This window comes from Punctularia strigosozonata (genome assembly GCF_000264995.1).
Source record: "Punctularia strigosozonata HHB-11173 SS5 unplaced genomic scaffold PUNSTscaffold_12, whole genome shotgun sequence".
Taxonomy (NCBI): domain Eukaryota; kingdom Fungi; phylum Basidiomycota; class Agaricomycetes; order Corticiales; family Punctulariaceae; genus Punctularia; species Punctularia strigosozonata.
In genome coordinates this window covers 683,869-704,147 of record NW_006767444.1, presented here as the reverse complement: position 1 = coordinate 704,147, position 20,279 = coordinate 683,869, and the positions used below count along the sequence as shown (strand labels likewise).

General features: G+C 55.9%; 6 protein-coding genes across 6 annotated transcripts; 2 read left to right on the top strand and 4 right to left on the bottom strand.

Moving 5' to 3' along the window:
• Positions 1 to 663: 663 nt before the first annotated feature.
• Positions 664 to 2,427, bottom strand: PUNSTDRAFT_54711 (Thioesterase/thiol ester dehydrase-isomerase). The gene is made up of 8 exons (XM_007386981.1): positions 2,201 to 2,427; positions 1,881 to 2,143; positions 1,660 to 1,829; positions 1,574 to 1,602; positions 1,489 to 1,511; positions 1,250 to 1,434; positions 1,054 to 1,186; positions 664 to 997 (listed from the first exon to the last, which is right to left on the bottom strand). Exons 1-8 carry the CDS (start codon positions 2,416 to 2,418, stop codon positions 924 to 926), a joined length of 1,095 nt encoding a protein of 364 aa, XP_007387043.1. The 5' UTR covers positions 2,419 to 2,427; the 3' UTR covers positions 664 to 923.
• A 2,289-nt stretch (positions 2,428 to 4,716) lies between these two features.
• Positions 4,717 to 9,619, top strand: PUNSTDRAFT_54707 (Piwi-domain-containing protein). Its single transcript, XM_007386980.1, is given in 38 exon segments — positions 4,717 to 4,776; positions 4,845 to 4,887; positions 4,905 to 4,907; positions 5,003 to 5,196; positions 5,257 to 5,283; positions 5,342 to 5,430; positions 5,480 to 5,549; positions 5,602 to 5,627; positions 5,681 to 5,770; positions 5,827 to 5,886; positions 5,941 to 6,152; positions 6,204 to 6,250; positions 6,309 to 6,411; positions 6,464 to 6,582; positions 6,639 to 6,711; positions 6,761 to 6,796; positions 6,862 to 6,875; positions 6,928 to 6,943; positions 6,995 to 7,135; positions 7,186 to 7,191; positions 7,244 to 7,299; positions 7,351 to 7,473; positions 7,526 to 7,536; positions 7,552 to 7,555; positions 7,646 to 7,740; positions 7,800 to 7,885; positions 7,947 to 8,011; positions 8,069 to 8,158; positions 8,213 to 8,301; positions 8,351 to 8,394; positions 8,444 to 8,522; positions 8,579 to 8,590; positions 8,645 to 8,702; positions 8,756 to 8,828; positions 8,890 to 8,947; positions 8,997 to 9,076; positions 9,132 to 9,139; positions 9,201 to 9,619. 38 exon segments carry the CDS (start codon positions 4,726 to 4,728, stop codon positions 9,354 to 9,356), a joined length of 2,607 nt encoding a protein of 868 aa, XP_007387042.1. The 5' UTR covers positions 4,717 to 4,725; the 3' UTR covers positions 9,357 to 9,619.
• A 72-nt stretch (positions 9,620 to 9,691) lies between these two features.
• On the bottom strand, positions 9,692 to 10,738 carry PUNSTDRAFT_137338 (uncharacterized protein; the record flags this gene model as incomplete). Its single annotated transcript, XM_007386979.1, has 1 exon — positions 9,692 to 10,738. One exon carries the CDS (start codon positions 10,736 to 10,738, stop codon positions 9,692 to 9,694), a length of 1,047 nt encoding a protein of 348 aa, XP_007387041.1.
• Positions 10,739 to 10,763: 25 nt separating this feature from the next.
• PUNSTDRAFT_137337 (uncharacterized protein) lies at positions 10,764 to 11,186 on the bottom strand (the record flags this gene model as incomplete). The annotated part of the gene is made up of 1 exon (XM_007386978.1): positions 10,764 to 11,186. The coding sequence occupies one exon, from the start codon at positions 11,184 to 11,186 to the stop codon at positions 10,764 to 10,766; it is 423 nt and encodes a 140-aa protein (XP_007387040.1).
• A 415-nt stretch (positions 11,187 to 11,601) lies between these two features.
• PUNSTDRAFT_145757 (heat shock protein 70) lies at positions 11,602 to 16,502 on the bottom strand. Its single transcript, XM_007386977.1, has 9 exons — positions 16,171 to 16,502; positions 15,793 to 15,949; positions 15,697 to 15,733; positions 15,323 to 15,627; positions 13,766 to 15,221; positions 13,408 to 13,703; positions 12,797 to 13,347; positions 12,262 to 12,737; positions 11,602 to 12,181 (listed from the first exon to the last, which is right to left on the bottom strand). Exons 5-9 carry the CDS (start codon positions 14,035 to 14,037, stop codon positions 11,758 to 11,760), a joined length of 2,019 nt encoding a protein of 672 aa, XP_007387039.1. The 5' UTR covers positions 14,038 to 15,221; positions 15,323 to 15,627; positions 15,697 to 15,733; positions 15,793 to 15,949; positions 16,171 to 16,502; the 3' UTR covers positions 11,602 to 11,757.
• A 1,321-nt stretch (positions 16,503 to 17,823) lies between these two features.
• On the top strand, positions 17,824 to 19,717 carry PUNSTDRAFT_54705 (uncharacterized protein). Its single transcript, XM_007386976.1, has 6 exons — positions 17,824 to 18,087; positions 18,152 to 18,349; positions 18,405 to 18,884; positions 18,951 to 19,142; positions 19,205 to 19,405; positions 19,471 to 19,717. The coding sequence occupies exons 1-6, from the start codon at positions 17,905 to 17,907 to the stop codon at positions 19,612 to 19,614; spliced, it is 1,398 nt and encodes a 465-aa protein (XP_007387038.1). The 5' UTR covers positions 17,824 to 17,904; the 3' UTR covers positions 19,615 to 19,717.
• Positions 19,718 to 20,279: the final 562 nt, after the last annotated feature.

Sequence of the window (20,279 nt, the reverse complement as noted above, 5' to 3'; positions counted from 1 at the left end):
ACCTCAGGCATAGTACAGTCTGTAGACCGCGCTAGGCCCGCGCGGTCCGCGAACAATCTGATCTACATCCGGCCGAGCCGCGGTCAGCTTAGCAAGGACAGGAGGCATCGCGCATTGAGTTAGGAAGCTTAGAAGACGAGAGTAAGGGCAATAGGGAAGACCAGTTGATCTCGCCTGTCGGTCGCACTGCAAGCCAAATATAATTAGTTCCGACTCGGGCTTATTGTGTGAACTGGGCAGAAGATTATTCTTACATCTCTCCGAGTTCACCACTCAACATCAACGCTTGTAACTGCGAGTCGCTAGCTCAGCAGAAAAAATATACTAGTATCCTGTCTCCTCAGATATGTCGTCTGCGGAACCCAGCAACATAAGATTCACCAAGTTAGCCGCTCAGCGCCTCAAGCTGGAAGTGGGCGTCCAGGACGTTATCGAACGCGGGAAACCATGCATAAGCAGGAAGAGCTCCGGAAAAGGTAAGAAAACACCTAAAACCGGCGGCGCCGAAGGACTGTCGGTCTAGATCAGTGGCCGAAGAAATCGATACGGTATACGCGCATGAACCCGGAAGCGAAATGTCTGCATCCACGACGACGATGTCGGACAGGTTGGCCATGACCACCGTTCACTGTGGACTCGTGGGTAATATTGTGTTGAGGACTTGTTTCTTTGTTTCTGTCATGAAGATTATTCAGCGCGCACGCTACAAAAACCACGCTATCTGGTACTCCCTATCCAATCTACGGAATATGTCTATCATGAGTAGTTTTTGTCTAGGAATGCCGATCGTCTATGTTCGATGTTGGTGAGTCAAGCCCGGAGAATCCATTTCTCCGTGTCATCTGTTCCTTCGGAAAGCGCTATACCGTCTGGATGCAGTATCCGATATCAAAGCCCGTCTTATGATCGCAGTGCGGCCGCGTTTAGTCCGTCCTGAGCCCCCTCAGCTCATCGCCGATCTCCAGATTGCGCTTCGCCTCTAACCAGAGCATCGCGTCTGTCCCCGCTGACATCAGAGGCTGACGACGATGCGACATCTTCGCGACCACGCACCTTTGTACGTTTGAGGGACGACCTTGCGCGTGAGCGGCGGGCCGGCGTCACGGCACCATGTGAACCTAAAGTCGTTCGTGGTCGTCTCCGACCCAGTCTCGGGTTCTACGACGTTGGCTTGAACGCCGATGTGCTATGCGGGGATAAGAGATGGGTCAGTTAGTAAGAGACGAAGGGTGACGGGAGGGGCACGCACGACGAGAGCGGGCCAGCGCTCGCTGCTCTCGGAGTAGAGCACGCGGGAGCGGAGGCGGAGGATGGACCCGATCGGCACGGGAGCGGCGAAGGCGATCTTGTCCAGCGAGAGGAAACGGACGGGGGCGCGAGTGAAGAGCCGGGCGTTGGCGAATCCAAGCTCGTACGCGAGGCGCATGAGATAACCTAAGCATCGAACGATGAGTCGGTTGAGGGAAGAAAAAAGAGAGGGGGCCATGCCTCCGAAGATCTTTTGGTGGATGCTGGACGACAGCGTCAGGCGTCAGAATATACTATATTCTTGAGGATCTGAAGGAGCACTCACTTGCGCTCCTGCGGGAACATCAACAAGCACTAAAACAAATTTAACGCAAGTCAGATGCAATTCAACTAGATCTCAACCTGGCATACCTTCTCAATTGTAGTATCTCCCATCCACACCCTCTCCTCCCCGTTGCCCGGATGGAAGTCCCCGTTCCCGTATTTGAGGTAGAACGCGTGCAGATCCGCGGCCTCTTCTGACGTGGGCGGAACGCGCTCGAGCGATCGTTGGGCCAGGCTCTGACGGCGGCTCTTGTGTGCTGCAGACACACATCAAACAATTATCGGGTTCATGAGGGGAAAGACGGTACCTTCGCCGATCGCGTGCAATGCCTCATCCTCGGGAGTTTCCAGCTTAAGACCAGGGATGGCGCGCGCCTTGTGTGTGCGAGCATCACGACAGACCATGGAGAACCGGCCGACCATGAGCGTCTTCTCCTCTCCGCCTTCTTGCCCGTGCATGGGCAGCGCCTCCATCTTGACGGCCACCTCCATGGACGACTTGCCGGTGTAGATGACCTGCCCGCTCAGGCGGAGGTCGCGGACCGGGTTGAGGGGCGCGAGCATGTCCAATCTGTCCACGCCTACGTCAAGACAACCGTATTTCCACTGTCGGAATGGGAGAACGTACCTATCGACAGCGGCAGTCACGATGTAGAACCCGCTCCGGCGCACATCATAAGTAACACCGGGTCCTAGCACATGTTTGTAGGAGATGGAGCCCGCGAGCGAGTCGAGGTGCTCGAGCAGCTTGCCGGTGCGGATGCCGCCGGAGGCGTTGGTGTAACGATCCAGGAGGTCGGGTTCCGATGCGAAGGGGAGGATAAGGTCAGTATACGAGGCGTGCATCGGGCGCGGGGTCAAGTCTGGTGTTGCATCTTGGGAGGGCGCGGAGGATGGCGAGGAGATGGAATTCGGAGAGAAGGAGGACGACGGGGGTGGGAGAGGAGGCGAGAGGAGGGCTTCGGACCAGAGGATGGGGGATCGCATGGGCATTGAACTGGATAATGTACAAAATGAGCTTATATGCACGGCTGCAAGTATAGCAGTAAGGCGCACCCTGAATGAGCTGGATCTGAGCGTGCGCCTGACGAGCAATCATGTCAGCTAGCATCGGAGAGCTGAGCGAAGTAGAAGAAGCGCTCACGGCCTTGTCGAAGGAGGCGGTCCATGGCGGCGATCTCATGCTGCTCGCGCAGCGTCTCCTTCGCGGGTGCATGGTGCGTCTCTGGCGCGTTCGCGTCTCCCCGAGCGGTGGTTTGCGAGATCGAGCGCACCGCCCGCGGGAGGGGCACCGGACGTAAGCCTACGAGCCATTCTGTGAAGCTACGACGGAGCATGGTACCGCTCTACGTCGATTCTTGGTCAGTGATATTACCGGGACCGCCGAGTGGGACGACGCCCAGTGTAGTAGTATAACAAGCTGTGATAGCGCCGCATGCTCCTTGTTTCGGACATCGTCTCGGGCCTCAGCGACTCAGGGCGCGTCGGTTGCTCGGTTGTGGCGAAAATTCAGCGTCGGCATCTGCCGGCGCGTGAAGCTCGTTCACGATTGGCCTTTGCACATCTGTACTATAGTGATCAAACAAATTACTGTATCCGACGTGTACAGTATAGAGCACAGCCCTTTGGAACCGTGGATATATAGGTTTCAAATGTGCCTCGAGGCGAGAACCCGCGAACCAGAAGGTGTGAAGGCCTGCGGCCTGCGCTCGTGCTCCAGGTCGGGCTCAGAGCGATCTCTTTCCTATAGTTCCTACAGTAAGGCATGCAATACTCCCACTTGTGCTTGTTGACGCGTGTGATGCGAAACGCGCACACCGATACAAAGCTAGGCCCTTCGTTCACTGTGGCAATGTCTAGCGTACGTAATTGGAATCTTGTTTCCCTGACGTCGTTGGACGTGTCGCGCTACAGTCGAACACCTCATAATGCATAACACGGTTTCGTCCCCGGACCCTATGCATTATGAGATTTATGCATCATAATATATTGGCATTTTCTTGTGAATTATTTTTTGAGCTGTCATCTGGCATCAACAAGCATCATCATAGGGTCGCTTGAGACGGCCGCTCTGAATTTGGCGGATATACGTGAGAAATCTGCTTAGTCATACATCATTTTGGGTCCTTTCGTGGGAATTATGCATAGTTATCCTCCATATATGGTTAATTATTCCCACATCTGCTCTCTTGAATTGCATAAATTTGGCCTGACGGCTATGCATTATGCGTTTATGCAGTATCTCCCTAGCTCCCCGCAAACCACGGTGGTTCGAGCCCAAACCCTATGCATTATGAGAATTATGCATTATGTGGCTATGCATTATGAGGTGTTCGACTGTACAACGTTCGACAACGTGCAGATTCAGAACATCTCCTCTCCCCATCGTCAACTAAGCTGCCGTATGCTAGAGCCAGTTTCCTCTCTCTGTTCAGGGTATCGGCCACGATGAGAGACATCATCGTTTTCGGACGCCTTGCATTGCGAAGCGGGGCCTGAGTGTCGTAATTGACGCACATCAGCATATCGTGCGCGGGCTTCTTCAAGCTGCTCCGCAATATTTCACCCGACTAATGGTGCGCGTGTGCACAAAGGGAGACAGGTTGTTCACAAAGGGAGACAGGTTGTTCGCTAAGCGAGACTGAACTCTCACTGCCAGGGTTCCGCATTACGAAATAAGTTTGGATTACTTTTTCTACGGAAATCTGTATTTCATATCAAATGGCTGGTTCAAATGTGATTGTTACATTCAATACAAAGATAGTTTGCACAAGTAATATATACTTATATGGCAGGTAACCTGCTTTATAAAGATATATTATTCCGTTGAGAGTATGTTTGTATTTTATGTCTCAGCCACATCTGAACCAGCCATTCTATACAAAATACGGATTTTTGTAGAAAAAGTAATCCAGACTTCATTCGTAATGCGGAACCCTGGCAGTGTCTGAGTCTAATCGCATGCGTCGCGGTCACGACTCACGGGATCGTGAACGGTCTCGCACGGTCCATGGTTCATCGCGTCGATGATAAGTATTCGAGATAATCGGCCTTCGCAAATCCTCAGGCACCCCCTTCTTCACACATAATCGCCATCTGCTAGCAGACTCCATTCCTCGATCTGCTGCAGTAAACATGGCCGCTCCAGGTCGTATGCAGGGTGGCACCCAAGGAACGGTGATGATAGTTAGGACGAATAGCTTTGTGAGTTCTTCAGCACCCGAGAGGTCGTCAACCCTGCAGTACTCATTCGGACGTGCGCCGCTTACCAGGTCATCAAGCGCATGCCGCAAATGGTTTTTTACCAATATGAGAGTACGTGCCGGATCATCATTGCATGAAAGTACCACCTTCCTAATGTTCATCTATAGCTTGTATGTGCTTGCTTCTCTCACCTTATTCCGCGCTGTAGTCGTCAATCTGCTATCAGCGATTACCCCCCTTGCTCCCGCACTTCCCCGGCGAGGCGCCGCTCCTCAGAGGGCTCAGGCGCCCGGCGATACTGAGCTTCCCCCGCGGAGGAACACGGAGATCATCACACATCTCCAGACAAGGACAAGCCCCCAGAGTTTCCGAGGCACCGCCGTATTCGATGGCAAGCGCACCCTGTTTGCTCCTAGTCAAGTGTGTATCGCTCGTTGTCTCGATTGCACATCTTTCCTGACCAGCTACATCATCACACAGATCCCGTTCCCCAATGGGGCTGGCGAGGTGGGTCTTACGCGACTGGCCTCCGGTATCCGATGTATTCATCGCGGTTTCGCGATAGTTCACGGTCGACATGAATACGAGAGAACCGCGCTTGGATAGGAACATCTTCAAGGTGAAGATGAAACTTGTCAGCACGTTGACTCCAAGGTTCGCTCGGTTACGATGACGAAGAAGCATACATTTGACCTCTATGTAGCAACATCCAGAGGATCCTGACTGGCGGGCAGCACGACGGCGACACGTCGGACATCATGAGGATGTTGCAGGTAACGTCATTCATTCTGCTCAAACGTACCCCACTGACGGCGTCATGGCTAGCTCATACTGCGTCAGGACGCCACGCAGTACTTTATTCCAATTGCCGTTGTGACGATTTCCTCATGACCGACTGACTTAGGAATTATCCGTTCACGAGAAAAGCTGTGTTTCCGGGCAAGGAATGGGCCTCCCTCAAGCAGGGTCTGACCATTCATCGCGGCTACTTCCAGTAGGCCTTTGCTCTGCCCGTAAACAGTGTAGAGAAATCTCACTCAGCGCGCGTAGATCTGTTCGACCATCCCTGAACAAAATCATTGTCCAGGTAGACGTCTCGCATAGCGCAATGTATAGGTGTTTCCCTTTAGTCCAGTCTCATTTTAGGCTCATGCATGATGTCAGGCATAGGAGCGGTAGCGTCATCGATATCGCCCAAGAGGTCACGTTAGCGCGCGATCTGCGTGCTCTGGAGAATTTGGCCAGGAACCCGAACGATCCGGCATGGAAGAAGCTCTGCAGTTTTCTCAAGGGAGTCAAGATACGATCCCACATGAACCGAAACGAGCACGTCAAAGCCAAGATCAGGCCGATCAAGAAGCTCATCCCCAACGCGGGTGAGTCAATTCTGATCGTAAGAGGAGATCACCTGTTGATCCCATGGCAAGGCGCCTACGAGTTCACCATAGGCGACAACGACCCTACTACCGTGAACGTAAGGGCACCTCAGTGAGTATTTGCGGTCGAGCGTGTATCTCACCTGCCTGTGGTAGGACTACCACCGCACGTTACGGGGCGAGAATCTGAAATACCCCGGACTGTTTGGCGTCGTGGTCGGGAGGGATACTGTTATACCGGCCGAATACGTAGAGATCGGTTTGTCCGGTAGAATGAATCCTTTTTTCTTGCTCTAATATACCCTCCACAGTGCCAGGCCAATTGTATCAGAAGAAGCTTCCGGCAGAGCTCATGAAGGACGTCCTAGCGTTTGCCACCCAGAGGCCAGAGACCCGATTGGACAACATCGTCAATGCAGTCAAGTCAGATGTACAACCAGCTTTTGCTACATCTTATCAGTTCACTAACAACCGCGGACAATGTAGTTCCTCGGTTATCAAGGTGCTTACATGCGGATGACTCAGATGGAGGTAGACCCTCAGCCATTGAAGATCCGCGGTGGGTAACACTGCACATTTTCTGGTACAATGCCTCAATTGTGACCCAGGTCGCGTCCTTGAACCCCCCCTTCTGATTTATGGCGGTGAAATTGTGTTATCATCCTCCTGTAATCGGCACTTTGCAGCTGAACAGACCTTCCTTGCACAGAGAACTCGGCATGTGTAAGCATTTCATGTTCTCATCCAACTGTGCGAGAACTGACTCCGAATGCAGCGCCCCGACGGTGGACGTGAGTTGTAATCGCTGTCTGGTGTGAGACTGTGCTGATGGGAACAAATAGGCTGGAACCTGCTCAACCGGAAACTAGTCAATCCGGGACTAATCCCAGCATGGGCCGTCGTCGATTTCAACTCAGGTCGATCAAATATGGCCGAGTTAATCAAGTTTCTGAAAGCTCTCGTGGAATGCTTAAGAGCTCTAGGTTGGTCAAACCATATCAAAGACCGAGATAATACCGAGTACATTTTCTAGGGATTCGTGCGTGGACGACAGATTGGGGGTATTTGTAAATCCATGACTGTTTGTACAGGTATTCACAAAGTACCCCCGCCGATTTTGAACGGTAATACCGGCAACGTGGAGCAGGTTTGGCCGTCCTCTCTAGCTTGTCCGGATTCATCTCACCTCTTGCCGCAGTCCATGGAAGAAGCAGGCAGACAATCTATTCAAGACTTTCCCGGCAAAAACCCGCACCCGACGATCATCATTGTGATCTTGCCTGATTCTTCAGCTGACATTCGGAGAGCAGTGAAGCACTGGGTGGGCCACGTTCACGTGTTTTGCTCACCATCAGCTGATGCAGGTTTGATAGGGTGACGCGAGGTGAGCCCCAAGATATCGAGTCCGTGTGCCCGCGACTCATCGCATCATGTTTAGACGAGTACGCCATTTTGGTAGAATGTTGATTGCATTGTTACAACTCACTATCTAGGATGTGCCAACACAATGTGTCAATGCGAAGAAACTTTCATCCAACGTGGCCCGCGATAATTCACTCAGCCAGTACTGTAACAATATCGCATTGAAGTACGTGGATACACTGTTCTCACTGGTCATTAAGAACGCGTTCAAATCAGCAACCATAGGATTAACGTCAAGATCAACGGTGTCAACACGTACTTGGTTCCTTCACCCAATTATGCAGTGGACTTCGGTGGCAAGATGATTCTTGGTTCGTCTACATCATGCTGCTACACTGCCTTTATCAACTATTTCGAATTCGCGGGATGCAGGTGCGGACGTAGGACACCCTGGCCCTGGAGTACAACGCCCGTCTTTGTCAAGTGTGGTCTTCTCTGTGCGCAGGTCATCGTCGTGACATTATTCTGTTTGATCTTATCATGTTGTTGAGAAGGTCGATGAGCATGCATCCAGGTATGGCGCCTGCTGCAGAGTCCAGCATCCCCGTACAGAACGCATTGCTGACATGAAAGAGATGATCGTCGTGAGCATCTAGTTCATGGCCTGGTTACGACGCACGCTGACGAGTATCCTGAAGCATGCTCTCGTCAACTTCAACAGATTTTGGGGCAAGCCCAACAGTTATCCCGTTTCCATGGTCATGTACCGCGATGGTCTATCGGAAGGGTAACTACTGTTCCTATTCGGTGATGGTTTTCCTGATCACAGCGTCCAGAGAGTTTGAGGTGGTTGCCGACGAAGAGATCAAGGACATCAAATGTTTTTTCATACAACTTCTGGAAGCATACAAACTGACATTTCACATTAGCTGCCATCGATCATGTCTGGGCGGCTCAGCAGCTGCAGATGCCCAAACCGCGGGTGACGTACATAGTCGTGGGGAAACGGTGAGAACCAGGACAGCCCCGATACACCAACGAAGCTCACTATGGAGGTGATGCAGGCATCACGCTAGGTATGTCTGCTAGAAAACTCGCACGTTTCGCACCTGAATGACGCCTTCGTTGAGATTTTTCCCCGAAAGACCACAAGACGGAGACAGGAGCGGCAACGTCAAACCAGGCTTGGTGAGCTCTGCTGAAATGCGCAAACATGAACGACCGATTGAACCCGTATACAGGTCGTTGACGAAGATCTCAGCAGTCCGACCGGTTTCGACTTTTACCTACAGTCACACGGAGGGCTCCTCGGCAGTAAGTCTGATGACGCTCCTGCTCTCGTTGTCACTCATGACAAGCATTCTACTACGACAAGCTTCTCGGCCCGCTCACTATACTCTGCGCCTCAATGAAGACAGAATGAATGCCGACCAGCAAGTAACAAAGAATACATGTGGTCACATATGGCTGACTCCACGATAGGCTGCAGCGTCTGACGTACGCGCTTTGTTATGTCTACGCGCGCGCGACGCGCTCCGTATCCTTGCCCGCTCCCGTGTACTGTGAGCCTCATCCTCACCTTTGTACCGTCGGAATGTGCTGACTTTATATCGCCAGACGCCGACGTTCGTAAATTTTCCAATGACCAAACCCCTTTTATGCTGTGATTGGCTGACTCATTCATAGCTCGTATGCGGCAGAGCCGAATTCCATTTCGATCGTAACCTCAATTACGAGACGGACACCGTCGCCAGCGGCGAGGGCGAATTCGACCTCAAGCGCTGGAAAGACGGATTTCACGGGCCGAAGTCGAAGCAATCGGTACAGTTTTACTTCATGTGAAGGCCAGGATAGTGGATTCGCACTGTTCGTCAGTTCAGAGTTTTCACATGTAATCTGACGGTCTTGCTTCCCTTTCCTCCTGCATTGTACGGCCACGATGACGTTGCATCCTGCTTACCCGAAAGCGCTGTACGATTCCTTGTTGGATATTCCTGTACGCTTGTGATGCTGAAGCCGAGGATATTCCACACGCATCCAGACAATGTACCACTAATGTACGCATGAACTTGTAAAGATTGAAAACCACCTTATACACAAGTCGCTACTGGAACTGATCCGCAATGCTGCGAACTGGACCGGCGTAATCGTCCCCCAGTTCTCTCTGAAGTATATAGTCACCAGAACTCGAATCCGCCGACCAACTTCACAGGTACCAGCATTTCCAACGATTTAAGCTCGTCTTCCATGATGCTTTTGCATTCCTGCAAGTAGAGTGAGTCGAGCCCCCTGGGCCTGGCCATCGCTTCGATGGCGGCGCAACGGTTCGCGATGAACGTTCGGCAAGCATCGAACCAATCTTCGCGGACGTCTGATGTGTCATTCACCACGATCTGCTTCAGATTGCACAGCAGCGTGCTCGCTGGGTCCGTGCCAGATGCGCACGAGTTCAACGCGTCGAAGATCATCCTCGCCGACAAGGTATTTACGAGCGACAGGGACATAATCTGCGGGCAGTGCGCGAGGACCTCTGCCCATTCGTCGACGCCGACGGCGCCCGCGGGGGATGTGACCACAGATAGCGAGACGATGGTCGGGAGCGCGAACCGGTCTTGAAGCGCGCGCAAGATCTGGAGCTGCTCGGCTGAAGCCATCTTGAAGATCATGAACGTCGTGTGTGTTCTGCGCATCTGCTGCTTCCGCGATGTCCCGAGCAGTACGACGAGGAGGGTGTCGGACTGCGAGATCCGGAGATCGTCGGGCCCTCCGCCGCGGTCCACGGGTCCGCCGAATCGATCCTGGATCGACGCGTCCCAGAGAGATGTACTAAAGCGTGAGCACAAGGGTTCGTCCCGATCGGCGTTGAATATCGCCGTGACCACTGCCTCCTCCGGGATGATCAGGTGCCGTAACACGGTAGCACATCCGGAGGTAACGCCTGTGAGAGTGACGGTGAGAAGGCGGACCATCTCGATACGCGACGTCGATGCCGCCGCGATGTCGTCGCGCGGCAGGCCCAGCTGCCAATCGAGCTCTTCCAAATACGGTAGATGGCGGAACGTCTGCAGGACGACGGACATACCGACGCTCCGAAAGCTTTGCAGCTTTAGCACGCGCAGGCTCGAAGAGCGCATGAGCAGTGAGCGCCAGCGGTCCGGGCCGCCTGGATAACAGAGCTCGAGGTGAGCAGGAGGGGGGTCTTCAAAGCGTACAGAGGCAGCCATGCGTGGTCCTCTAACCAGAAAAGAGTTAGGTTAAATTTTCGCAAGGAGGGCGCGCAGCCGCCCATTCGCGGCCAGCGGAGGGACTACGTGCGTCTAACACGGTCAGCTCCGTGACGCGATGAGCCGCCTCGCGGAGGATCAAGAGGAAGGTCTCCCATGCGTCCTTGACATCCTCCGAGCCTACGGCCCAGCGAATGCGCAAAGGAAAGGAAAACCGGCGAGAGAGGCCGAGCGCTAGCTGAGGCTTCGCGAGATCGAGGAAGTCCAGCGCCACGGATCGCCAGAACCGACACACCTGGGTGACGGGCGGAGCCCAGGTCATGGACCACGCAAACGGGACCGTCGTCACGCCGTCGAGCATAAGCTCGAGGGACTCGGCGATCCTGAGATGGGCGAAAATCTCTGACAAAGTTCGGCTGGTAAGCGTGTCGCAGGGGGTGTCGTGCATACATCCTGGTCCGTCGGTGCCATCGAGAACCAGAGGCCTCGGTATCAAAGTAACTTACTAGATGTCTCAGGTACAAATACAAACGTCTTGGGCCCAAGATCTGCAAAAGCAAGGACTTTAGCATAGCGAGAAATGTCATAGGGAGGTAGCTTGTATGCACTCTTACCATAGGCGAATATGCAATGGCGAGTCCCCTTTGTTAGGCTCGAAATCAAATCGCCGCCTCGGTTTGAAGTGAAGAAAGCACCGAGAGCAACCTCCAGAACGTCGACTGTGCAGAGGGACTGGCAGCGAGTCTGCCCCTTTGTGAGGCCTGATGGTAAGGTGATTCGTCTACCACGCATGAACGTTGAACGTCCAAGACACGGCTCGGCGCGCGAGCCATCTGCAACAACATATCACGAACAAGCTGCAATGATTATCGGGTCGTTGATTGCAAAAAGACGACTACTGATAGTCCCAATTACAAATGGCGAGTGGCGTCGTAATCTCCGATGTATAAAATTAAAATCATCACGGGACGGTATATAGGTTCCTTTTATAATGGCGGAGCCGTCTTCCGCTCCCCCTTTCAAAGCTCGTCGTGCGAGTGGAACGGATCCTGCTCGTCGTCCTCGCCGGGGGCGTACCCGCCGCCGGCGTACAGCTTGCTCGTGATCGGGTTCACGACCGCCTGCACCTCCGCCAGCTTCTCCTCGAGCTCCTCCGCCGTCGCGCCCTGGCCCTGGTCGTCGATCCACTCCGTCGTGTCCTTGACGGCGGCGAGGATCGCCTTCTTGTCCGCGTCGTCGAGCTTGCCGCCGAGCCCGTCCTGGTCGGCGAGCTGCGCCTTGAGGCCGTAGACGAAGGACGAGAGCGCGTTGAGCGCCTCGATCCGCTTCCGCTGCGCCTCGTCGTCCTGCGCAAACTCCTCCGCCTCGGCGACCATGCGGTCGATCTCCTCCTGCGAGAGGCGGCCCTTCTCGTTCTTGATCGTGATCGACTCCGACTTGCCACTGTCGAAGTGGTAAGCGAAGCGCGTCAGCAAAACCGAACAATAACAGAAGGGGGTGGGGAGGATGAGAGCGTGACTCACGTTCCCTTATCGGCGGCGGCGACCTTCATGATGCCGTTCGCGTCGATCTCGAAGGTGACCTCGATCTGGGGCACGCCGCGCGGGGCGGGCGGGATACCGCCGAGCTCAAACTTGCCGAGGAGGTTGTTGTCCTTCGTCAAGCCGCGCTCGCCCTCGTACACCTGGATCAGCACCGTCTGCTGGTTGTCGGCCGCGGTCGAGAAGATCTGCGACTTCCGGGTGGGGATGACGGTGTTGCGCGGGATGAGCTTGGTCATCACGCCGCCGGTGGTCTCGATACCGAGCGTGAGCGGGCAGACGTCGACGAGGACGACGTCGGCCATCTCGTCGTCACCGGCGAGGATCGCGCCCTGGACGGCGGCGCCGTAGGCGACGGCCTCGTCGGGGTTGATGCCCTTGGACGGCTCCTTGTTGAAGTACTCCTTCAGGAGCTGCTGGACCTTGGGGATACGGGTAGAGCCACCGACGAGCACGATCTGAGCGATAGGTTAGCGAGCTGAACAGGACGGACGGCCGGCACAGTAGCGACGCTCACCTCGTCGACGTCCTCCTTCTTAACGTTGGCATCCTTGAGCACCTGCTCGACGGGCTTCATCGTCTTGCGGAAGAGGTCCATGTTGAGCTCCTCAAACTTGGCGCGGGTGAGCGTCTCGGAAAAGTCGTTGCCGTTCTCAAACGACTCGATCTCGATCCGGGTGGACTGCTGCGAGGAGAGCGTGCGCTTGGCCTTCTCGACCTCGCGCTTGAGCTTGCCGAGCGCGCGGAGGTTGCCGGTGACGTCCGTGCCCGTCTTCTTCTTGTAGGCCTTGACGAGGTGGTCGATGACGCGGTTGTCGAAGTCTTCGCCGCCGAGGTGGGTGTCGCCGGCGGTGGCGAGCACCTCGAAGACGCCGTCGTCGATAGAGAGGAGAGAGACATCGAAGGTTCCTCCGCCGAGATCGTACACGATGATCTGCTGCTCCTTGCCCTTCTTGTCGAGACCGTACGCGATGGCGGCGGCGGTCGGCTCGTTGATGATACGAAGGATGTTCAAGCCAGCGATCGTGCCAGCGTCCTTGGTCGCCTGACGCTGCGCGTCGTTGAAGTCTGTAGAGCAAGGCGATAATCAGTAAACGCTGGCGGTTCGTATCAAGGAGCGAGGCGCACATGCGGGGACGGTGACGACGGCGTGGGTGACCTTCTTGCCCAGGTAAGCCTCGGCGGTCTCCTTCATCTTGCCGAGGACCATGGCGGAGATCTCCTCCGGGGTAAAGTCGCGGGGCTCGCCCTTGTACGTGATCTGGATGGCGGGCTTGCCGTTCTTCTCGTGGACCTTGAACGGCCAGTGCTTCATGTCGCGCTTGATCTCGGGCTCGTCCATCTTGCGGCCGATGAGACGCTTGGCGTCGAAGACGGTGTTCTGCGGGTTGGAGTGGTACGCGTTCTTGGCGGCGTCGCCGACACTGTGTTTCAGGTGGATCGTCAGCATACGAAGTGCGGTTCATGTACGCGGCGAGTAACTCACAGTCGCTCTTCGTCAGTGAAGGAGACCCATGAGGGGGTGATACGGTGGCCCTGATCGTTGGCGATGATTTCTACCCGTCCGCCGCGCTGGACACCGACGCAGGAGTAGGTGGTGCCCAAGTCGATACCGATGACGGTGCCGTACTCGGAGCGCTTGTCGTCCGCGGCCACGGCGGCGGCGGGGAAGAAGCAGAGGACGGCGAGGAGGAGGAGACAGCAAAGCGAGAGCGCCGACGCGGCGCGGCGCGCTTGGGTCCTCGATGGACGCGCCATGGGGTGCGTGTGGTGGTTGGTGGTCTTCGTCTACTCGGTGATGGATGAGTAGTGGAAGGAAGGAGAAGGAAAGGGGAAGAGGGAAAGAGAAAGCGGAGGGAGGTGGTGAGGTCGACTAGCACGACTGGGACGACCGGTCGGTGGTCTTTATAATTCGGTCGGCGGGCGACGTGGCGAGGTGACACGTAGCACAGAGTCGACTTTCTCACGGTTACTGTCCGCTACTTGGCGCTTCGAGCGCCTTCGATTGACTCAAGTGACCTGCCCCTGGTCTACGTGGTCCCCGCACCTTCAGCCAGCAGCGCACTCCACTCCAAAATCGAATAACTCGATTTATATTATTATCTTCGGAGCCGGAGTAAACCAGCCATGGTTCTCCCGAGCGCGGTCCTCTTCGTCACCGCCTTCGACCCCGCCGTCTTCGACCAAGCCTCGTTCGGCGCGAGCTGCCTCGCCGACGGCTTCTACGGCGTCTACGGCGGCGGGCGCCACGCTCTCTTCAGGACCGACGAGTCCTGCCTCGGCTATGCGACCCAGTTCCTGAGCGAAGGCATCGTTCTCCCCGATCCGGTCCAGGTCGCCGATACCGGAGCGCAGCAGCTCGTGTGGATCGAGCGCGCGGCGGTCGACGAGGCCGTGCACTCCGAAGACATGGGCGGGCTCGGATGCGACGACGCCTTCGCCGGCACGCTGCTCTCGCTCGACGCCCTCAGGGTCACCGCCGACGCCCGCTCCGACGGCCAGATCGCGCTCGGCACCTCCCCCGCGCCCTCGCAGATCCTCTTCTGCACCGCGGACACCGTCCTCGCCTCCATCCCCGCCTCCGCCTCCGCTCACCTCGACCCCCTCCTCCCGCCCTTCTGGCGCGCGCGCCCGATCCCGGCCACCCCGCGGTCCTACGTCCCCGTCCCGCCCGACGCCGCGGCGCGCGTGCGGCGCATCCTCGACGGCGTCAAGTACGACTCGGCCGTCGCCGCGCTGCTGGAGGAGCTCGACGTGAAGCAGATGAAGAAGGACGCGGAGTACCTCTCCGGCGAGGCGGACGAGTCGGCGATCCTCAGCCGGCACTCGTTCAGCGACGGCGCGCGCGCGGCCGCGGCGTGGATCAAGGCCCAGGTCGAGCTCAGCGGCGCGACGTGCGCCCTCCGTCCGTTCCTGCAGGGCTTCACCCCCAACGTCGTCTGGTGCGTGTCTCCTCCCTCCCTTCCCCTCTTCCCCGCATATACCCGACCACTCAACCCCTTTTTCCCCCCCTCCCTTTATTTTTTTTTAAAAAATAACGTAGCAAATACACCGCGACGATGCCGACGAACGCGACCGTGCTCCTCTCGGCGCACTACGACTCGCGCGGCTCGTTCGGGAGCACGCGCGCCCCGGGCGGCGACGACGACGGCTCGGGCACCACCGCCATCCTCGCCCTCTCCCGCGCGATCGCCAAGACGGGCGTGCGCTTCAAGGAGAACGTCGAGCTCGTCCTCTTCGGCGGCGAGGAGCAAGGCCTGCTCGGATCCCAGGCGTACGCGCGCGAGCTCAAGGCCCAGGGCGCGAACATCACGCTCATGATCCAGGCAGACATGCTCGCCTACCACGGTTCGTCTCTTTTCTCTCCCCCCTCTCCTTGGGCCTCGATGCGTGTGTGTTGATCGTCGTTGTGTATAGTGCCGGAGGAGCCGCCGCAGCTCGGCCTCCCGCTCTCGTTCGTTCATCGATCCTTTTCTCATCGATCGACCGCTGTTTGACGTCGGTTTATCGTAGGATCGGCACCCTCGAAGTGACGCAGCTCGTGTCCAATCTCTCGTCGCTCTACTCGCCCGAGCTCACCGTTGGCTACACCGCCGCATGCTGCAGCGACCACCAGAGCTTCTGGGAACAGGGCTTCCCCGCCACGCAAGTGTTCGAACGCGCCGGGCCGGTGAGTTCTCGCTTCCATATCTTCCTTGGCATCGCGCAGCGTTCAGGCTTGTAAGACGCTCGCACCAACTACGCCATGCCGACGCTCCGCAATGTCTTCCGTTTTGCGTTCCTCCCCCCTTTTTTTTTTTTTTTGCATCCTTCCGCTCCCGGAACGGCAGACCGACTGACGATCACCCCCACGCCTATCCTCTTTCGGGGCTTTTTGCATTTTATTTTTAGATCGCCGATCCTATGTATCACAACTCGGGCGACCTCGTTAACCGGCACGGATACGACCTCGAGCAGGTGCGCTCGATCGCCAAGGTCCAGTTCGCGACGCTGCTGCACGCGGCGGGATACGTGCTGCCTTGATATATGCACGTTCACGTTCGACGGGGCGCGGTGTGCAAGGTAGATGAACGGACGAGTAAGGATCTAGACGGATGAGATGGACGGCAGGTGGCCGAAACGTATTTTTTTTTGTGCGGATGCATCTATCCCGTGCAGCCCGCGGTTGTTTGTATATCTTTCCGCGCCCGACCGCAGGCATCGCCAATGACAGGCTCGATCACCTTAAATCCGTGCGAGGCTGAGTGGCACTATGCAGTTCTTCAACACAATCAGCCGCACATGCGCGAAAAATATCTGGCCTGTAACCCCGCGCGTTGCCGTGCTTATGACTACACCCTGTTCCATGTCGCAGCTTAATAACAGCGGCATGCATCTCCAGTAGACACAGCAGGCCCTCGCCATATGTCTATGGACCATACGCAGCGGACAGAAAAGCGTCTGACGGTACACGTTGTTCCGCTGAGGTAAACTGTTCGCGCATCAATTGATATCTGCAGGATTCTTCCGTGCACAGGATCCTTTGCCGACCGCCTCGCCGTCCGCGAACCGCGAATGTGCATCCAGTGAGCTCTCAAGCTGTCTCGTACTCTCCGTGTTCTAACCTTGTTCATCATCGACAGCCACCTCGAAAGCTGCGGAGCGACTGTGATCCCTTCGCTTAGTATAGACCGGATAGCGAATCCACGGAGAACGCAAAGCATGCTCAAGGGACCGCAAAAGCAGGACAAGATGACGCCAACGCCATCCCAGACGGCTGGCGCATCTTCAGGGAAGGGTTCGGGAAGTACCTCTAAAAGTAAAAGCACGAGCCGGATATCTGGGCTGTTCTTGGAAGGTGATCCTGGTATTTGTGCCGTTTCATTACGATCTTGATGGAAATCGATGGGGTTTTGCATCAGACGAAGATAACCTCCAACGCCGGCGCTTGATAAGCTCGGTGCATCGATGAAAGCCGGGCACCCGCACACCTGAACTGGTAAGTAGATGTACGTACGTGTAAGTTTCGCCCAGTCCTTAAGGACCACGTATGCACAATCAAATACAAGAACCGACATGTCACGGCTTCGTAGGAACCCGAGTAGTGTACGATATACTCATGTACGACACGATTCTCGCCCTTGCTCTAGGATAGACTTACAACGGTTGACGTATTGTGTGACGACGGGTAAGCTTTGTAAGCGAAGTGTAGTCACACGGTTAGAGTTCCTCAGAGTTCACACAATAGACCGGGGTAAGTCTCGTTGAGTGCGCAGGAGAAAGCTAGAGTACATGATCTTTTGTACTCTACTTATATACTACTGAGGCCCTACGTGTCAGTCATATTTTATAGGGCGTAATACGTGTCTTTAGGTGGGGGTTTTATCACGACTCGAGTGCACGTTCGTCAGGAGAGTCTCTGTCGGGGCGAAGGTCCGATGGTGGCGCTACATATTGCCCTCAGGTCTGACCGTGTGACAACACCCTAGGTAATGTTCCCACGCACCTTAGTCTGGGTCCATGGCACTGGCAACCAAGTACGAGTGATGCACAGGCCATGATTCATTGCCACCACAGCGCCTTGCTGGACCTGCAGGCATCCCGTACAAGCACGGGCTCTCATCGAGACTGGTACACTGGTTGACCATGTCTGAGTACGGCATTATCCCCGTCGGGTCGTTCGACTCCTCTGGCGCCGAAAAGCATACGATTCTCGTCACTGGCTGGGTCCTGGATGCCCGCCTCGATCCATCAAAACTCGAAGCAGCTTGGAGAGACCTCAGCATTGCTTGGCCGATTCTTTCTGCGCGTATCAGGAAGGACAGCAAGGTGCGTCCTCCGCCTATTCTTCACGTAGGATTGAACGACAGCTTAATGCCGTTACAATTGTTAGGACAATTGGTTTTTTCACATCCCAACCTCTGAAACGCCGGACTACGACTTTCGCGTCGTCCATAAGTCAGAACCCATCCGCACGTCCTACACCTACTCCCAGCCTGCGCCACATATCCGACTTGTCGTCAAGGAGAACCCCGATGACCTGTACTCGTCGCCAGACCCTTGGCGGCGGAAGCTCCCGGAGCTCATGAAGGTGCGTGTTTCATGTCGCGGGTGCCCTGAGGTGTCTGACGCTCTGTCCCGGTCAGGTCGATAAGCCGATTTCGCAACTCTCCTTAACGCTCTATCCGGACGCGTCGGTTCTCGGACTGAGCGTCCCGCACGTTCTTTGCGACGGGATGGGCGTTGCGGAGATCATGCGCGCCCTCACAACGGTCCTACGCGGGGAACCGGCACCGCCGATTGCTCCGCCCGACTGCGACCCGTTCGCTAAGTACAGGCCGGAGGAGGACCCAAAGCAGGATCAAGGGATCGCAAAAGCAAAGCAGGGTAACGTCGGCGTCATCCCGGATGGCTGGCGTGTCTTCAGTGCCCTCCAAATGGCGGTGTTCGTGTTCTGTACGGTCTGGGATATGATCAGCCGGCGCGAAGACGAGAACCGCGAAATGTACATCCCGCCACAGGAGGTTCAGCGATTGAAGACGGAGGCGATGGAGGATATCAAGCGAGAGGGAGTCGAGGGAGAATACATCAGCACCAGTGACGCCGTACTGGCTTTCATGCTCAAGGTCGGTTCTGTAGCTCTGCGATCTCACGCGCTTCGCTGCTTACGCGGTGTCTTGGCTTGACAATAGTGCATATATACTCCACGCTTTGCGTCTTCGAAGCACTCGCACTCGCTGTTTTACTCCGCGAACATGCGCAATCACCTTCAGGCCGCATTCCCGGAGGATGGTGCCTACATCCGCAACGCCGCCCGTGGCGCGCTCTTCACAATGCCCGTCGCAAGCATACCTACCGAGAGCCTCGGGGCGCTGGCCCTGAAGGTGCGGACGTCGTACACGTCATACGCCGCCTGTTCTGACCCCTGCTTTTTGCGTATTGATAGTTCCGTCGGGGTTTGCTCGCGCAGACGACGCCTGCCTACACCGAATCTTTCCTCCGGTTTCGCATGCGGGCACATGCCGAAGGCACGACGCCCGTCTTCTTCGCGGATCCGCGATCGTACTGGAACGTGGTCACGAACTGGCGCACCCAGCGCCTCATGTTCGTCGACCTGTCCCCGGCTGCCGAGAACGCTGGTGCCAAGGTTCGTGTTTGCTATCGATTTGGGCGCTGCTTGTTCATCTGCTGCATCTGTGATGGGTGGCACAGGTGTCGGTGTTGTACGTGTGGGGCACAGGATACCAGCCGTTCCCGATGCGCAACGACCCGGCCGGGGGGCTGTGGGTGGGCGGCTTCTTCCCCCGCGCGGTGTGGGAGGATAGGGAAGGGTTCGGGAAGTACCTTGAGAAGTAAAAGCACAGGCCGGGTACTCGGTTGTTCTTAGAATATGATCCTGGTATTCGCGAAGTTTCATTACGATCTTGAGTGTGCTGTGTATGGCAGCGGTGGATTTCACAGCGAGTTACCATCCGCATAGCAAACCTGACCATTCTCCTGTGTTGCAGCTTCTTGTGGTGCCGTAAGTATAACACTGCCTCATGCACAACTGTCTTCAGCCCAAGGTCGTGGTAGATGGGAATTCTATGGAAGTTGTGCATCAGACGAAGATATTTTCAAGGCCGGCGCATGATAAGCTCGGTGCATCGATGAAGGCCGGGCGCCCCGCACACCTGCGAGTATTGTCCTCTTACAGTATGCAACCTTGCTCTGAGTGTAGTGTTCCGGCATCAAAACTTGCAACTCGACATGAGGAGTTAGATGTACACAAGAGCAATTTCCCTCCTCAGAGCTGCCTTGCCACGCGTGGTCCCTATCTGAGCTCGCTGTGGACATGTGGGCTCTTGTTCGTCAGCCGTGATCGGTCACTCTTATTGGTCTGCATCTTCTGTGCCAACCTGATACACTGCCATCTGCTTCTAACGTGCGGAACCCAGATCTGGCAGTAATCTGGTACCTCGCCCGTTTTTTGCCAGCAATGCATGCGTCTGGGATATCTGCATTTTTCTCCTGTTGACAAA

What these genes read in the sequence shown, in the direction of transcription:
- PUNSTDRAFT_54705 (XM_007386976.1), top strand. Translation starts at nt 17,905, where the DNA reads ATGTCTGAGTACGGCATTATCCCCGTCGGGTCGTTCGACTCCTCTGGC. An exon ending in GTATCAGGAAGGACAGCAAG is followed by an intron (nt 18,088 to 18,151) that starts GTGCGTCCTCCG and finishes TACAATTGTTAG; the next exon opens with GACAATTGGTTTTTTCACAT. An exon ending in AGCTCCCGGAGCTCATGAAG is followed by an intron (nt 18,350 to 18,404) that starts GTGCGTGTTTCA and finishes TGTCCCGGTCAG; the next exon opens with GTCGATAAGCCGATTTCGCA.
- PUNSTDRAFT_54711 (XM_007386981.1), bottom strand. Translation starts at nt 2,418, where the DNA reads ATGCACGCCTCGTATACTGACCTTATCCTCCCCTTCGCATCGGAACCC. An exon ending in GAGATACTACAATTGAGAAG is followed by an intron (nt 1,603 to 1,659) that starts GTATGCCAGGTT and finishes AATTTGTTTTAG; the next exon opens with TGCTTGTTGATGTTCCCGCA. An exon ending in CGTCCCTCAAACGTACAAAG is followed by an intron (nt 998 to 1,053) that starts GTGCGTGGTCGC and finishes CAGCGGGGACAG; the next exon opens with ACGCGATGCTCTGGTTAGAG.
- PUNSTDRAFT_145757 (XM_007386977.1), bottom strand. Translation starts at nt 14,037, where the DNA reads ATGGCGCGTCCATCGAGGACCCAAGCGCGCCGCGCCGCGTCGGCGCTC. An exon ending in TTCACTGACGAAGAGCGACT is followed by an intron (nt 13,704 to 13,765) that starts GTGAGTTACTCG and finishes CCTGAAACACAG; the next exon opens with TGTCGGCGACGCCGCCAAGA. An exon ending in AGAAGGAGGACGTCGACGAG is followed by an intron (nt 12,738 to 12,796) that starts GTGAGCGTCGCT and finishes CCTATCGCTCAG; the next exon opens with ATCGTGCTCGTCGGTGGCTC.
- PUNSTDRAFT_54707 (XM_007386980.1), top strand. Translation starts at nt 4,726, where the DNA reads ATGCAGGGTGGCACCCAAGGAACGGTGATGATAGTTAGGACGAATAGC. An exon ending in CCCTGTTTGCTCCTAGTCAA is followed by an intron (nt 5,197 to 5,256) that starts GTGTGTATCGCT and finishes ATCATCACACAG; the next exon opens with ATCCCGTTCCCCAATGGGGC. An exon ending in GCAACGTCAAACCAGGCTTG is followed by an intron (nt 8,703 to 8,755) that starts GTGAGCTCTGCT and finishes ACCCGTATACAG; the next exon opens with GTCGTTGACGAAGATCTCAG.